Source organism: Salmo salar, chromosome 02, assembly GCF_965601325.2.
Source record: "Salmo salar chromosome 02, fSalSal1, whole genome shotgun sequence".
Classification (NCBI taxonomy): domain Eukaryota; kingdom Metazoa; phylum Chordata; class Actinopteri; order Salmoniformes; family Salmonidae; genus Salmo; species Salmo salar.
In genome coordinates, this window is record NC_138292.1 from 77,499,199 (window position 1) to 77,515,062 (window position 15,864).

General features: G+C 45.9%; 1 protein-coding gene across 1 annotated transcript; it reads left to right on the forward strand.

The window, feature by feature from the left end:
• Positions 1-5,422: 5,422 nt before the first annotated feature.
• LOC106594696 (heme-binding protein 1) lies at positions 5,423-13,410 on the forward strand. The gene is made up of 7 exons (XM_045710019.2): positions 5,423-5,562; positions 6,771-6,833; positions 6,919-7,000; positions 7,272-7,392; positions 7,908-8,047; positions 10,489-10,652; positions 11,055-13,410. Coding segments are annotated over exons 1-7 (987 nt in total). The 5' UTR covers positions 5,423-5,560; the 3' UTR covers positions 11,470-13,410.
• Positions 13,411-15,864: the final 2,454 nt, after the last annotated feature.

Here is a 15,864-nt window from a genome sequence, read left to right on the forward strand (position 1 = left end):
GCATACTGTAACTGGGGTGCTGTCTAGCTGGGCATACTGTAACTGGGGTGCTGTCTAGCTGGGCATACTGTAACTGGGGCGCTGTCTGGCTGGGCATACTGTAACTAGGGCGCTGTCTAGCTGGGCATACTGTAACTGGGGCGCTGTCTGGCTGGGCATACTGTAACTAGGGCGCTGTCTGGCTGGGCATACTGTAACTAGGGCGCTGTCTAGCTGGGCATACTGTAACTGGGGCGCTGTCTGGCTGGGCATACTGTAACTAGGGCACTGTCTAGCTGGGCATACTGTAACTGGGGTGCTGTCTGGCTGGGCGTACTGTAACTAGGGCGCTGTCTAGCTGGGCATACTGTAACTGGGGCGCTGTCTGGCTGGGCGTACTGTAACTGGGGCGCTGTCTGGCTGGGCGTACTGTAACTGGGGCGCTGTCTGGCTGGGCGTACTGTAACTAGGGCGCGTCTGGCTGGGCGTACTGTAACTAGGGTGATGTCTAGCTGGGCATACTTTAACTAGGGTGCTGTCTAGCTAGGCATACTGTAACTGGGGCGCTGTCTGGCTGGGCATACTGTAACTGGGGCGCTGTCTAGCTGGGCATACTGTAACTGGGGTGCTGTCTGGCTGAGTGTACTGTAACTGGGGTGCTGTCTAGCTGGGCATACTGTAACTGGGGTGCTGTCTAGCTGGGCATACTGTAACTGGGGTGCTGTCTGGCTGAGCGTACTGTAACTGGGGTGCTGTCTAGCTGGGCATACTGTAACTGGGGCGCTGTCTGGCTGGGCGTACAGTAACTGCTTGCCGAAACCAGCATATTTATGCAGCTCTAGGCACCCCTGGCCACGCCCAGAGCTGCGGGAAGTAGGGGTGCTGAGGGGGCTGCAGCACCCCCTGAAAAATCAGAATTAAAAATGTGAATTAATAGAAACAATTATTATTTTTGGAGAAAAAAAATTCTCACAAAAGCAGTGCACTGGGCCTTTACTAGTATAAGTGGACTGATATAGACAACAAAAAATCAGCGTCTTAGCTTTGTCAAAAAAAGGTAGTTGTATAATTAGGAACAGAATCAGGATTCAATAGTTGGAATTGTAAGAGTTGTTGCCCTGCCTCTTTCTCTGTGATGTCATTCTAATGGAATCTAGAAAGAACAAAACGCTGTCCTCAAACATTTACATCAAATGGTGCAAAGTTATGGACAAAGACACAAAACATCCACATCAAATTAAATAACATGGAAAACAACCAGTTTTTGTTCACGTATTAATTTACCATCCTTACAAACCACTTAATGTGAATGTACATGACTGGTTTTAGGCTGGGTTTCTGTACAGCACTTTGATATATCAGCTAATGTAAGAAGGGCTATATAAATACATTTGATTTGATTTGATATTGTACATAGGCAGGTCATCTGGATCTATACCTGTAGGCTTTCTATCAGCATGTAGAAAAACAATGACCACTACAGTAATTGACTACATTGAGACATCAAGAGGTTTGTGATGTGATGCCATGATGTGACTCAGGTGGTAGAGCATGGTGCTTGCAACACTAGGGTTGTAGGTTTGACTCCTATGCGGGACCAGTATGAAAATGTATGCACTCACTGTTGTAAGTTGCTCTGGATAAGCGTGTCTGCTAAAATGGAAAAGGAATGAATAAACCGTTTCAGCTTTCACATTGCATTTGCGAAGTATTTCAAGAAACTGGGAAACATATATTAATCCTTGTGTAGTCTTAACATTCTGTATACTCCTAAGGGTCAAAAATGACCCGCCGTCACTTAACCCCTAAAATAAAGCAGCTTAATGGAATTTTAAACCCCAAATCTATTCTGCATGAAGAAACAACCTGTCATTCATCACAAACTTTGTGAATATCTGGGTTTTCTCTCTTCACAATGCAGAAAGACTGCATTTAATCAGTGGACACCACTCGTTTTTATTACAACACACCTGTCATAGTTGTTTTCTTTACTAAAGTAGAGGTTTATTATTATTGTTATTGCTAACGGTACTGCATAGGTGTAAAATTCATTTTTTAGCAAGAGATAGCACTTGTATAGCCTAAGAAAGTAGCAGAAATGTGCAGAAAGTAGTTTTGAATGCATTTTATTGAAGGGAAACAATAAGTCTTGCATTTTTTTGTCAACATAGTGATATATTCTTATATACTGTACAATGAAGAATTCGACTACAAAATACTAGTCTTCTCCCATTTTTTTAACCATTGCCCCCACCCACAAGGTGTATAAACAACAACAATAAATAAATAAGAATAAAATAAGATAATAGATACAAAACAAAAGGGTGAAGAACATAAATCAATCATCTCTAATTGGCACATGCAGGACAGTATGCAAGTGTGTGTGCATGGACTTTGCAGATGTACACTGCTCAAAAAAATAAAGGGAACACTAAAATAACACATCCTAGATCTGAATGAAAGAAATAATCTTATTAAATACTTTTATCTTTACATAGTTGAATGTGCTGACAACAAAATCACACAAAAATAATCAATGGAAATCCAATTGGTCAACCCATGGAGGTCTGGATTTGGAGTCACACTCAAAATTAAAGTGGAAAACCACACTACAGGCTGATCCAACTTTGATGTAATGTCCTTAAAACAAGTCAAAATGAGGCTCAGTAGTGTGTGTGGCCTCCACGTGCCTGTATGACCTCCCTACAACGCCTGGGCATGCTCCTGATGAGGTGGCGGATGGTCTCCTGAGGGATCTCCTCCCAGACCTGGACTAAAGCATCCGCCAACTCCTGGACAGTCTGTGGTGCAACGTGGCGTTGGTGGATGGAGCAAGACATGATGTCCCAGATGTGCTCAATTGGATTCAGGTCTGGGGAACGGGCGGGCCAGTCCATAGCATCAATGCCTTCCTCTTGCAGGAACTGCTGACACACTCCAGCCACATGAGGTCTAGCATTGTCTTGCATTAGGAGGAACCCAGGGCCAACCGCACCAGCATATGGTCTCACAAGGGGTCTGAGGATCTCATCTCGGTACCTAATGGCAGTCAGGCTACCTCTGGTGAGCACATGGAGGGCTGTGTGGCCCCCCAAAGAAATGCCACCCCACACCATGACTGACCCACCGCCAAACCGGTCATGCTGGAGGATGTTGCAGGCAGCAGAACGTTCACCGCATCTCCAGACTGTCACGTCTGTCACATGTGCTCAGTGTGAACCTGCTTTCATCTGTGAAGAGCACAGGGCGCCAGTGGCGAATTTGCCAACCTTGGTGTTCTCTGGCAAATGCCAAACGTCCTGCACGGTGTTGGGCTGTAAGCACAACCCCCACCTGTGGACGTCGGGCCCTCTTACCACCCTCATGGAGTCTGTTTCTCACCGTTTGAGCAGACACATGCACATTTGTGGCCTGCTGGAGGTCATTTTGCAGGGCTCTGGTAGTGCTCCTCCTTGCACAAAGGCGGAGGTAGCGGTCCTGCTGCTGGGTTGTTGCCCTCCTACGGCCTCCTCCACGTCTCCTGATGTACTGGCCTGTCTCCTGGTAGCGCCTCCATGCTCTGAACACTACGCTGACAGACACAGCAAACCTTCTTGCCACAGCTCGCATTGATGTGCCATCCCGGATGAGCTGCACTACCTGAGCCACTTGTGTGGGTTGTAGACTCCGTCTCATGTTACCACTACAGTGAAAGCACCGCCAGCATTCAAAAGTGACCAAAACATCAGCCAGGGAGCATAGGAACTGAGAAGTGGTCTGTGGTCACCACCTGCAGAACCACTCCTTTATTGGGGGTGTCTTGCTAATTGCCTATAATTTCCACCTGTTGTCTATTCCATTTGCACAACAGCATGTGAAATGTATTGTCAATCAGTGTTGCTTCCTAACTGGACAGTTTGATTTCACAGAAGTGTGATTGACTTGGAGTTACATTGTGTTGTTTAAGTGTTCCCTTTATTTTTTTAAGCAGTATATTTCTCACATGTGCAGCACATAGTATTTGTTTTACAGTCCTTCTTTGCGGGGCAGAATTGGCATCTCCTCCTCTTGCCTGCCCCAGCTGCAGCCTCAGGTGGATCAGGACAAGATTCAGCTGAACAGCTTTCACAAGTGCTGCAGAGGCTGCTGTGCGGGGGAGGCGCTCCCTTCTTTGAATGTGTGGGGTTACAAGTGCCTTTCCCAGCTGCTCCAGGAACACCCTCATCTTGTTCCGCTTTTCAGGCATCCAGGTAGGGTTGATCTTGTTCCATATCACAAAGGCATTGTATGAGGACACATCAATGATGTTATGGAAGATGACCAGGGGCCAGCGGGCAGTCATCCTCCTGCAGCTGTAAGTTCCAATCACCTTGTCCAGGTTGTCCACACCTCCTTTGTTGTGGTTGTAGTCCAGGATAATGACTGGCTTCCTGTCCTCACGATCACTGATCTTAGCCGTTTTGTGCAGTGTGCTCAGGAGGACCACATTCTTGTTCCTCTTTGGGAGGTAAGAAACTAGAGTGGCGGTGGGGGTGAAGGCAAACTTTGATGAGAAGGCCTCTCTCCCCCTTGTTGCGAGGAGTGCAAGGGGGAGATCAGGCTTGTTCTTTCTAACTGTGTCAACCATGGGGATCTTCCTCTTCAGGAGCTGCTGGCTGAGTTCAATCAGTAGCACACTTAATCTCAATTTCTCAATATGTGTGTGTGTGTGTGTGTGTGTGTGTGTGTGTGTGTGTGTGTGTGTGTGTGTGTGTGTGTGTGTGTGTGTGTGTGTGTGTGTGGTTTTGTGTGTGGTTTTGTGATGTATGAATTAGTTTATAACTGCCGGGTCAAAAAGAAAGTCGCACACTCCATATATAAACTCCCAGCAATTGAATGGGTATTTACCAATGTTTGGGCATCACGGTGCCTTCCTCAGGGTGAAATGACCCTAAGACAATCTTTATACCCTGGTGGTGTCCAGCTTTAATGGAAATATGAACAAAGGCGATGTTTCACTTCTTCTGTTGGGGTCACTCTAGGAAAAGTCATCAAATTTCAAGTTGAAAAAAGATCATTTAGGGGGTTTTCTTTGCTGTTGAACATACTGGGGGTCATTTTTTACCCTTAAAACAACACAAGAGTTAAGCAATCATTTTTTATATTTCACAAGTATTATCAGATTAACTGTTTTGTACAGATAATTATCAGACTCAAGTTACAAATGCTGGTAAACACTCAAATACATTTAGTTAAATGTTATTCACTAAAGGATTGCACTGGACCTTCACTAGTTCAGTATCAGCGGACCAGTATTGATGTCTTCAGTGCAGCCAAAAATATGCATTCATTCTGCATCCCTTAAACTACTTCCCGCGGCTAACCCCACGCCGATGCATTATTAACACACACAGACACACCTGCGCCCCTCCGGTCGGCCGTTAGTGGGCCAGCCCAGACCTGGCTGTGGTGTCGTAAGCAGCGCGAGCTGCAGTAGACTATAAAGCTACTGCTGATCTAGCTGGGTGACTGTCGTCGTCCTCCAGAGCGCACAAAGCACGCAGTAGCCTAGTCATATTTCACCGGCGGATAACGGACACGGGACAGGACACTCCTCGTCACAATGTGAGTTCTCATACTGCATGTTTGCTGCTGTTTAGTGGACTATGTTGGGCAAGTGCGTTTTCATTATTGCATATTGTTTTCTTAAAGCAAATGGGACCATTTTTGTTAGGTTTATTTGTTTTACTTCAACGTGTGTGTGGGACGAGAGTAATTCTATGGGTAAGGTTTTTGAAATCATTTTTGTAGTTGTATAACAAAATAGGAGAAAGAAAGTGTAAAGTGGGTGTGACATTGACCTGAGCAGCAAAATGACGCATTGCTTGCGCATCTCACGGAGAGAGAGCGGTAGAAAGAGAGCGAGAGAGAGACAGAGGGTGGGAGAGTCTGTTTCTGAGCCACCCCCTCTCATGTTTCGGTCCGCTGCATCAATATTAACCGGGTCCTGGCGGAGGAAAGGCAAGCACAGTGTGTCTTCCGCATTGAAACGCCACCGTTGGCTCGCTTCCAACCGTTAAATAACGGCTGTTAGCTGAGTTGAGTAACGGGATTGTTTCTGCCCTGCAGTAGGTCAGTGGTTGATAAGGATCTAGTTAAGACCATTGGCATCATTATCTTTTCCACCGTGACCTCAGATCGCCTGTCCTGCTGCTGATGCTGGGACTAGTGCAGAGAGAGTATGACGATGCAGCAAAATCTCTCTCCCTATTTATCTCTCTCTCTTTCTCTCTCACACACCCCTCCCTGCTCTCTCTCTCCCTCTCAGAGGATAATGTGCCCCATTGTACCTCTGCAGAAAACACCATCACACACACGCACACGCACACACACCATCACACACACACCATCACACACACAACACACACACACACACCATCACACACACACACACACACACCACACACACACACACACACACACACACCATCACACCATCACACACACCAACTCACACACACACACCACTAGACAGTGGATATGAACAAGTGTGTGTGTGTGTGTGTGTGTGTGTGTGTGTGTGTGTGTGTGTGTGTGTGTGTGTGTGTGTGTGTGTGTGTGTGTGTGTGTGTGTGTGTGTGTGTGTGTGTGTGTGTGTGTGTGTGTGTGTGTGTGTGTGTGATGGTGTGTGTGTGTGTGATGGTGTGTGTGTGTGTGTTGTGTGTGTGATGGTGTGTGTGTGTGTGTGTGTGTGTGTGTGTGTGTGTGTGTGTGTGTGTGTGTGTGTGTGTGTGTGTGTGTGTGTGTGTGTGTGTGTGTGTGTCCGTCCTCAGGGAGTTGTTCCCAGGGCTGGTGGTGCTGGTGGCTCTAATGGTTTCAGTTGAAGGCGGCGTCGGGTAAGACAATCTCTCATTTTCAATGACACACCTTTACTGTGTGTGTGTGTGTTAATAGTGTCTCATTGTATCTTCTGTCCTCTAGCCCCAGCAACAACTCCAGTTTCTGCTCCGAGTCAAAGGAATGTCTGGAGTATGAGCTGGTGTGCAAAACAGATGAATATGAGGCGAGTGGACACACACACCATCACACGCACCATCACACACACACACACACCATCACACACACATGCACACACATACACACACCATCACATACACACACACCCACCATCTCACACATACACACACACACACACACACACACACACACACACACACACACACACACACACACACACACACACATACACACACACACACACAGAGATAGACGGATACCTGCACCTACATGTTAAAAACGTCTCCTTCAATAATATTTGTGTGTGTGTTTGTCAGGTCCGTCACTACAGTCCTACTCGTTGGGTGTCTACGGATGCGGAGGCCTACTTCATGGGGGTGGGAGCAGCCATGGCCTTCAGGAGACTGTTCCAGTACATCACTGGAGACAACAACAGAGGTAAGAGACTGTTCCAGTACATCACTGGAGACAACAACAGAGGTAAGAGACTGTTCCAGTACATCACTGGAGACAACAACAGAGGTAAGAGAGAGAGTGTTTAGTCCTGTGTGTCTGAATTTACCCATTCTAGGACATTGTACCTCTACACAATGCACTGTGTGTCTGAATACTATACACCTCTAAATGGATATGTGTGTACATCTGTGTGGACATGTCTGCGTGTCTGCGTGTGGACATGTCTGTGTGTCTGCGTGTGGACATGTCTGCGTGTCTGCGTGTCTGCGTGTGGACACCTGTCTGTGTGTCTCTGTGTCTGCGTGTGGACATGTCTGCGTGTCTGCGTGTCTGCATGTCTGCGTGTGGACATGTCTGCGTGTCTGTGTGTGGACATGTCTGCGTGTGGACATGTCTGCGTGTCTGTGTGTCTGCGTGTGGACATGTCTGCGTGTGGACATGTCTGCGTGTCTGCGTGTCTGCGTGTCTGCGTGTGAACATGTCTGCGTGTCCCACAGGTCTCCAGATGGAGATGACTGCCCCAGTCCTGGTGAGGATCCCTGAGGAGACCAGGATGTGGGAACCAGCCATCTACACCCTTAGTTTCCTGCTTCCAGCAGCCTATCAGGAGAGGCCTCCCACACCCACAAATGACAAGGTGAGTCTGGCTGGTCAACCCTCCAATCAGAAACAGGTGGAACGAACACATCACACAGTTAATATTATGATGTTTGCCATTTTAGCAGAGGTGTTTATCCAGTAGTAGTGTATTACAGTAGTAGTGAGTGTGTGTATATTTATATATATTTCTAGCATGTGAGTGTGTCCGACCCCCTGCGGGATTTGAACCCAGGAACTTGGCGTTCCTAGCGTTACACTACGCAGGTATACACAGTGATGTTCTCAACAGATGATGAATCAAGATGTTCTCTTCTGCTGTACAGTAGACAGCTATGGAGCTGGGACCGGTCTGCAGTGCTACAAAAGTATGTGGACACCCCTTCAAATTAGTCGATTCGGCTGTTTCAGCCACACCCGTTGCTGACAGGTGTATAAAATCGAGCACACAGCCATGCGATGTCCATACACAAACATTGGCGGTAGAATGGCCCGTACTGACGAGCTCAGTGACTTTCAACGTGGCACCGTCATAGGAGTCAATTCGTCAAATTTCTGCCCTGCTAGAGCTGCCACGGTCAACTGGAAGTGCTGTTATTGTGAAGTGGAAACGTCTAGGAGCAAAAACGGCAAAGCTGCGAAGTGGTAGACCACACAAGCTCACAGAACGGGACCACCGAGTGCTGAAGCGTGGAAAAATTATCTGTCCTCAGTTGCAACACTCACTACTGAGTTACAAACTGCCTCTGGAAGCAACGTCAGCACAAGGGGCATTGTTCATTGGGAGCTTCATGAAATGGGTTTCCATGGCTGAGCAGCTGCACACAAGCCTAACATCACCATGTGCAATGCCAAGCGTCGACTGGAGTGGTGTGCATATAAATACATATGTATATATTCTTATTCCATCCCTTTAGATGTGTGTGTATTAGGTATTGTTGTGGAATTGTTAGATATTACTTATTAGATATTGCTGCACTGTCGGAACTAGAAGCATAAGCATTCCGCTACACCCGCAATAACATCTGCTAACCATGTGTATGTGACCAATAAAATTCAATTTGATTTGTAAAGCTCGCCATCATTGGACTCTGGAGCAGTGGAAACGCATTCTCTGGAGTGATGAATCATGCTTCACCATCTGGCAGTCTGACGGACAAATCTGGGTTTGGCGGTTCCCATGAATACGCTACCTGCCCCTATGCATAGCGCCAACTGTAAAGTTTGGTGGAGGAGGAATAAGGGTTTGGGGCTGTTTTTTGTGGTTCGGGCTAGGCCCCTTTGTTCCAGTGAAGGGAAATGTTAATGCTACAGCATACAATGACATTCTAGACTATTCTGTGTTTCCAACTTTGTGGCAACAGTTTGGGGAAGGCCCTTTCCTGTTTCAGCATGACAATGCCCCTGTGCACAAGCGAGGGCCATAGAGATCGATGTGGAAGAACTTGACTGGCCTGCACAGAGCCCTGACCTCAACCCCATCGGACACCTTTGGGATGAATTGGAATGCCGACTGTGAGCCAGGCCTAGTCGCCCAACATCAGTACCCGACCTCACTAATACTCTTGTGGTTGAATGGAAGCAAGTCCCCGCAATGTTCCAACATCTAGTGGAAAGCCTTCCCAGAAGAGTGGAGGCTGTTATAGCAGCAAAGGGGGGGACCAACTTCATATTAATGCCCATAATTTTGGAATGAGATGTTACATACAAAATATTTAAGTGCCTTTGAACAGGGTATGGTAGTAGGTGCCAGGCACACCGGTTTGTGTCAAGAACTGCAACGCTGCTGGGTTTTTCACGCTCAACAGTTTCCCGTGTGTATCAAGCATGGGAAGTATTGGAATCATCATAGGCCAGCATCCCTGTGGAACGCTTTTGACACTTTGTAGAGTCCATGCCCCAACAAATTGTGGCTGTTCTGAGGGAAAAATGGGTGGAGATATTGTTCTATGATCTATAAATCTGTGGGGATAATGCTCTATGATCTATATATCTGTGGAGATAATGATCTATATATCTGTGGGGATAATGTTCTATGATCTATATATCTGTGGGGATAATGATCTATCTGTCTGTGGTGATAATGTTCTATGACCTATATATCTGTGGGGATATTGTTCTATGATCTATATATCTGTGGGGATAATGTTCTATGATCTATATATCTGTGGGCATAATGTTCTATGATCTATATATCTGTGGGAATATTGTGCTATGATCTATATATCTGTGAGGATAATGCTCTATGATATATATATATCTGTGGGGATAATGATCTATATATCTGTGGGGATAATGCTCTACGATCTATATATCTGTGGGGATAATGCTCTATGGTTCTGGAGTTATTTCTATCAGAGGGGATAATGACTTGAATTCTAAGGAATTGTGCCATGTCATTATGTCTGTGGGAACTAATCTAGGCCGGATGTTATCAGTGATGTTATAATGTGTTATTGTTGTTGGGATGTTTCTCTCTAGCTCTACTTTACTGAGATGCCCTCTATGGATGTGTACGTGCGTAGCTACGGAGGCTGGATGTTATCAGTGACCTCCAGGCTTCATGCTCACCTACTGACCAAGGAGCTGGTCAGAGTCCAGGCTGACTACAACCACACCTACCACTATGGAGTGGGTTACGACAGGTAGGCCTGGACACACACATATGCACAAACACATTTTTGCATGTACACACACACACACAAACTAATCTCAGATACACACACACGCACACACACAAACTAATCTCAGATACACAAACACACACACAGACTAATCTCAGATACACACACACACAGACTAATCTCAGATACACACACACACACTATGATCTCATAAATACACATACACACCCCTCTCTCTCTCCCTCTTAGTATTCATTCTGTCCTGTGTTTCTGTCTCTGTCTGTCTCTATCTATCCCAATTGCTATATGAACTCTCTCTCTCTGTCTCGCTCTCTCTCTCTGTCTGTGTCTGTGTCTGTGTCTGTGTGTGTGTGTGTGTGTGTGTGTGTGTGTGTGTTGATTCTTTCCTGTGTTTCTCTCCAGTCCTCTGAAGCTGCTGAACAGACACAATGAGGTGTGGTACGTAGCTGAGGGAGAGGCCGTCTGCTCTGACCCCCAGGAACCAACCCCACCACACACACCTACCCCCACACACACACCCAACGCCACACCCAACGCCACACACACACCCAACACCTCACACACACCCAATGCCACACACATCCCCTCCAGCACCATCGCTGACTCCCCCTCAGATCTCCCAGCCAACCGGCCACCCACCCCCTCCCAGGCCCCCGAGGTGACCCCCTCTCAGGGCCCGGTGGTCGGGGAGAGCCCCTCGGCCAACAGCTCTGACCCCCAGGTGGACGGCCCCTGGAACAACACTGTCGAGGCCTCCCTGGAGGACACCCCTTCTGATAACTCTGTAGCCGACCCCACTGACCTCAACCTGGCCTAGCCCTGGAATATTATATATGACCCTGAACAGTAGAGGGGTACGGAGGGCTGCTGTGGTGATTGAGCTCCTTCGGTGATTGAGCTCCTTCAGTTAGATGTCCATTTGGGATTGGGCCCTTGCCTCAGTATTTACTGTAATACACCACCGCCCCCTACTGGTGTCATATTGTTACTACACATATTAGCTTTATTCACCTGCCGCTCACCTGCTCTCCATGTTACCACGCTGACCTGTTATCCATGTTACCACACTGATCTGTTATCCATGTTACCACACTGATCTGTTATCCATGTTACCACACTGACCTGTTATCCATGTTACCACACTGACCTGTTATCCATGTTACCACACTGATCTGTTATCCATGTTACCACACTGATCTGTTATCCACGTTACCACACTGATCTGTTATCCACGTTACCACACTGATCTGTTATCCACGTTACCACACTGACCTGTTATCCACGTTACCACACTGACCTGTTATCCACGTTACCACACTGACCTGTTATCCACGTTACCACACTGACCTGTTATCCACGTTACCACACTGACCTGTTATCCACGTTACCACACTGACCTGTTATCCACGTTACCACACTGACCTGTTATCCATGTTACCACACTGACCTGTTATCCATGTATCATATCAATTAATTAATCAATCGACCAATCAACAACAGACTTGGAGCTGCTTACCATATCCCTCTTTCCATAATGAATGTCAGCCCTACATAACAACTGTGTTGGTTTGAGTCAGCCCTACATAACAACTGTGTTGGTTTGAGTCAGCCCTACATAACAACTGTGTTGGTTTGAGTCAGCCCTACATAACAACTGTGTTGGTTTGAGTCAGCCCTACATAACAACTGTGTTGGTTTGAGTCAGCCCTACATAACAACTGTGTTGGTTTGAGTCAGCCCTACATAACAACTGTGTTGGCTTGAGTCAGCCCTACATAACAACTGTGTTGGTTTGACTCAGCCCTACATCACAACTGTGTTGGTTTGAGTCAGCCCTACGTAACAACTCAAGATCTAACCCTGGCCAATGGCAGCGCTGTAGATCTAAGCCTGACCAATGGGAGCGCTGTAGATCTAACCCTGGCCAATGGCAGCGCTGTAGATCTCACCCTGGCCAATGGCAGTGCTGTAGATCTAACCCTGACCAATGGCAGCGCTGTAGATCTAACCCTGGCCAATGGCAGTGCTGTAGATCTCACCCTGGCCAATAGCAGTGCTGTAGATCTAACCCTGACCAATGGGAGCGCTGTAGATCTAACCCTGGCCAATGGCAGCGCTGTAGATCTCACCCTGGCCAATGGCAGCGCTGTAGCTCTAACCCTGACCAATGGCAGCGCTGTAGATCTAACCCTGGCCAATGGCAGTGCTGTAGATCTCACCCTGGCCAATGGCAGCGCTGTAGATCTAACCCTGGCCAATGGCAGTGCTGTAGATCTCACCCTGGCCAATGGCAGTGCTGTAGATCTCACCCTGGCCAATGGCAGTGCTGTAGATCTCACCCTGGCCAATGGCAGCGCTGTAGCAGTATGGTAATTTTATTCTCCTTTATCATTATTCATTGTTTACAGAGAAACAGTTTTATTTCTGTCACACTGACTAGAAGGTTCTCCACTCATTGTCATCTCCGTTGTGTATTTATTTGTCATTATTTATAAATGTATTTTGTGTAGTTTGCGAGCAGCCTTTACATTCAGCTTGATATCAGTCGGTAGTGTATAATTACTCACCATGTTGTCTGTATGACTCTATGGTGTGTGTGAAAATGCTTAACTTGTATCATTAGTAAAATAGTCGAAATGTAACAATTTAAAAGTGATAGACTGATGTTTCATCTGTAATGTACCTGAGAGGGTTTCTGTTAGTCTGGTTGTAATACCTGTCAAGTCCTGAGGATGGCGAAATAAACCACTAAAACAAACGTACTGAGTCAGAATTATTACTGTGTGGATTTGGACTTCACTAAACCAGGGTTCATATATTTATATGGCTTCAACACCCTTTGAATGGAGATTGGTGTTTCTTCCAGGACTAGGTTTAATGTGTGTCTGGGACACCAGTTTCCAAATGTAAAGTCACAGATCCAGGCTGCATCACATCCGGCCGTGATTGGGAGTCCCATCGGGCGGCGCACAATTGGCCCAGCGTTGTCCGGGTTTGGCCGAGGTAGGCCGTCGTTGTGAATAAGAATTTGTTCTTAACTGACTTGCCTAGTTAAATCAAAATAAAAGATCAGGAGGGAGCATATAGACTGAGGTCAGTTGCTGTTCATTCAACCACATTTTGACTCAATTAACCCTAGTCAGGATTAAACCTACTCCTGGATTAATCTAATCTGTGAAAACAGCCCACAAAGCTAGTTTCTCAGCCCCAGATTACGCCTCTACTCCTGGGCTTCATGAAGCGTGTCAGAGTGCTGATCTAGGATCCAGGGGCGAAAATCTGATATCAACTTTGGAGGGGACAATTACATGAAATTTTCTCAAGAGCAATTCCAGAGGGGGACACCAAAAGTAGTGCTGTAACACATAGCCTACATTGTAATATGGTAAATGTATATTGAGGAACCAAAGAAATAAGGTGTTTGCCGTACTCCTAACTACACAACTAATCACAACAGCAATACCATTGCCTTTAACAAATCTTAGTTCAGTCACCAGTTTAAGTTGAGAGTGGGGGTATCCATGGCATTTTCCAATTATGCTCCTATTTTACAAGTAAAAAAAATTGAGAACATTTCATAATGTTGCCAAACAAAGACTCAACAAACTTACCTGAGACTCCCTGTCTCTGCCAGTCTGTCCCTGCATATCTGTCCCCAACTCTGCTGTCTGTGTGCCATCTGTTGCCTGCTCTGCCTAATGACATCATTGTGAAACATTTCCATTAGGATTTCATTTCTTTCTTATGAACATTTTATCAACTAGACTTTGAGATATTAGGCTACTAGGGTTCTTACTTTGCGTTTTGGTGTACTGAAAAATACTCTGATGTCCGTCTTTTATTTTTCTGCCATTTTTCTACCTGGCTGGCTGGCTGGCTGGCTACACACACACAGTGTGTAGGTTATTTACAGTAGGAGATGGGCTTCTATCATCTTATCTTTTATCATTCTATTTGGGCTTAGATCTAAAAGGTAGCTAGCAAATGTGAAACGGATTAAAATGACAAGAGTTGACAGCTGTATGAGTTCACCATTTACACAACATATGCTGCAACCTTTTGTAATTTTAATAGTTTATTTCATATTGGCTGGCTTCCAACAATAGCTGAATTTGCAAAGCTAGCGAGCAACAATTCCGTTTCAGTGGTGTTTGCTATAATCTTTGCTACCCGGGTTAAATAAAGGTGAAATAAAATAAATAAATAAAAGTTCCCTTGCGACAATTTAGCTTTGCAACGAGACCATTAAATATATTTAAGACAATGGTAGAAGAGAGTGTAGTTCTGTTCAGTTTGAACTCCAGTTTATCGCTAACCTTTTCACAGGGACTTTGAAGCACTAACTTACATCATCTGCATGCTGATCTTGGAATAAATTGACTATAGCAAAGATTCCATCTTTGACGAGGCCACATAAATGGAATAGGTACTAGCTAGCTTAATAGTTAATATTTGCGCGCTAGGTCTGCATATTCAGCTAGTGTGTGTGTGCGATTGACTGGATTAACCTCACGTCAGTTACGTTCATTGAGTGCCTTTCAGACAGTGGATACGACCCCTCTGTTACCTTGCCAACTAAGGAACTGGCAGTGGATCAAACCATTGTGAGGCAAAGGGTGGGAGGGTCGCAATCTTTTGAAACTTAAAAACGCGCTATTAAGTGTCTATAATCAGCACAATTGCTTTCATTGCGTATTATTAATATTATTTAAATTACATAGTAATGTTTCAGTGATATATTGGGAGGGACAAATCATATTTTTCACAGGATGGGGGGGGTCGTGTCCCCCCCGTCCCCCCCGGGATTTCCACCCCTGCTAGGATCAGGTTCCCCTGCCCATTGAATTCCATTCATTCTAATCTAAAAGACATGTATCATAGATCATAATCCTTTGATTTAGCACACGATCAATGCAGCGTCATCTTAAACAATGAAATACTCAGTAAAACACAAACAAAAACATCTCATTGTAGGGTCAGGTTTTTATTATAAATGGAAACGTCAAATGTAATTTAAATAAAACAGAAGAGAGAGAGGCTACAGGTCATGATGTTCAGGTCAGAATGTGGACTGTGTGTGTTCTGCCAGGTGAGCTGTGTGTTAGTAGAAGAGAGAGGCTACACGTCGTGTGTGTGTGTGTGTGTGTGTGTGTGTGTGTGTGTGTGTGTGTGTGTGTGTGTGTGTGTGTGTGTGTGTGTGTGTGTGTGTGTG

Excerpts from the sequence above, each read along its gene's own strand:
- LOC106594696 (XM_045710019.2), top strand. Across the intron at positions 8,048-10,488 it reads CCACACCCACAAATGACAAG|CTCTACTTTACTGAGATGCC; the intron begins GTGAGTCTGGCT and ends GTTTCTCTCTAG. Across the intron at positions 10,653-11,054 it reads TATGGAGTGGGTTACGACAG|TCCTCTGAAGCTGCTGAACA; the intron begins GTAGGCCTGGAC and ends GTTTCTCTCCAG.